Source organism: Suricata suricatta, chromosome 6 (genome assembly GCF_006229205.1).
Source record: "Suricata suricatta isolate VVHF042 chromosome 6, meerkat_22Aug2017_6uvM2_HiC, whole genome shotgun sequence".
Lineage (NCBI taxonomy): Eukaryota > Metazoa > Chordata > Mammalia > Carnivora > Herpestidae > Suricata > Suricata suricatta.
Genome location: NC_043705.1, coordinates 3332189 through 3334072, shown reverse-complemented (window position 1 = coordinate 3334072; position 1884 = coordinate 3332189). Strand labels below are relative to the sequence as shown.

Sequence of the window (1884 nt, the reverse complement as noted above, 5' to 3'; positions counted from 1 at the left end):
CAGTTAATTTTTGACAAAGCAGGAAAGAGTATCTGATGGAATAAAGACTGCCTCCTTAGCAGGAGGTGCTGGGAGAACTGGACAGAACGTGCAGAAGGATGAAACTAGACCACTTTCTTACACCATACACAGAAATAAACTCAAAATGGCTGAAGGACCTGAATGTGAGACAGGAAACTAACAAAAGCCTCGAGGAGAAAGTAGGAAAAAACCTCCTAGACCCCCACCACAGCAATCTCCTACTCGACACATCCCCAAAAACAAGGGAAATGAAAGCAAAACTGAACTCTTGGGACTTCATCAAGATAAAAAGCTTCTGCACTGCAAAGGAAACAATGAACAAAACTAATAGGCAACCGACAGAATGGGAAAAGATAGTTGCAAATGACATATCAGATAAAGGGCTAGTATCCAAAATCTACAAGGAACTCAACAAACTCCACACTCGAAAAATGAATAATCCAGTGAAGAAATGGGCAGAAGACATAAACAGAGACTTCTCCAAAGAGGACATCAGTGTCACTCATCATCAGGAAATACAAATCAAAACCACACAGAGATAGCACCTCGTGCCAGTCAGAGTGGCTAAAATGAACAAATCAAGAGACTACAGATGCTGACAAGGATGTGGAGTGACAGGCACTCTCCTACACTGTTGATGGGAATATAAACTGGTGTACCCGCTCTGAAAAATAGTGTGGAGTTTCCTCAATAATCTATCAATAGAACTTCCCTATGATCCAACAAAGCACTGCTAGGGATTTATCCAAGGGATACAGAAGTGCTGATGCATAGGGGCACATATACCCCAATGTTCCTAGCAGCACTGTCAACAATAGCCAAGTCATGGAAAGAGCTTAAATGTCCATCACTCAATGAATGGATCATAAAGATGTGGTGTGTATATATGTGTGTGTGTGTGTGTGTGTGTGTGTGTGTGTGTGTGTGTATACACACTCAATGGAGTTCTACATGGCAATGAGAAAGAATGGAATCTGGCCATTTGTAGGAAAGTGGATGGACCTTGAAGGTGTCATGCTAAGTGAAATAAGTCAGGAGGAGGAGGACAGATACCATATGTTTGCACTCATAGGTCTAACAGGAGAATAGGAGAAACCTAACGGAGGACCTGGGGGAGGGGAAGGGGGAAAGAGAGTTGGGGAGAGAGAGAGACGCAAATCCTGAGAGACTACTGAATACTGAATACGAACCAAGGGTTGACGAGGGAGTGGGAGGAAGTAAGGGAGGTCGTGGTTATGGGGGAGGGCACTTGTGGGGAAGAGCACTGGGTGTTACATGGTAACCAAATTGACATTAAACTCCAAAAAAAAAGGTTGAAATAAATATTTAAAAAAACATAATAGTAACTTACAAAGCCCATGGTCAAGCCAACCATTAGTGGTTCTCAAACTCATAATATTTAACAGAACTGTATTTGTGACAGATATGTGGATTTCAATGAAGGCATGATTGTAAATTTCACCCCAAATATATAAAACTATTAAATTTATCCTTATTAGCTATTTCAGTATGCTGGCTAAGTGTACATTAGAATTGAGTAAACTACTATAACACTACCCAATTTCATTCGTTTAAAGTGAATATTACAAGGAAAATAAAGTCCTCTTCCTTTTCTTTTTTTTAATAGTTTATTTTCATATTGGTTTCTATAATACACCCAGTGCTTCTCCCCACAAGGGCCCCCCACCATTATCATCACCCCCTTCTCTCCCTCCTCCTCCCCCTTCAGTCCATGGTTCGTTTTCAGTATTCAATAGTCTTTCATGATTTGTGTCCCTCACTCTCCCCAGATCTCTTTCCCCCTTCCTCTCCCTATGGTCCTCTGTTAGGTTTCTCCTGTTAGACCTATGCGTGCAAACATAT

General features: G+C 41.3%; 1 protein-coding gene across 1 annotated transcript in view; it reads right to left on the bottom strand.

Annotated features, from left to right (window-relative positions):
- The window catches only part of LOC115294094 (olfactory receptor 14A16-like), a 15041-nt gene that overhangs the window by 738 nt on the left and 12419 nt on the right, over positions 1 to 1884 (bottom strand). The window contains 1 exon segment of the mRNA XM_029941793.1: positions 331 to 355. Within this exon segment, the coding sequence (XP_029797653.1) occupies positions 331 to 355 (25 nt within the window).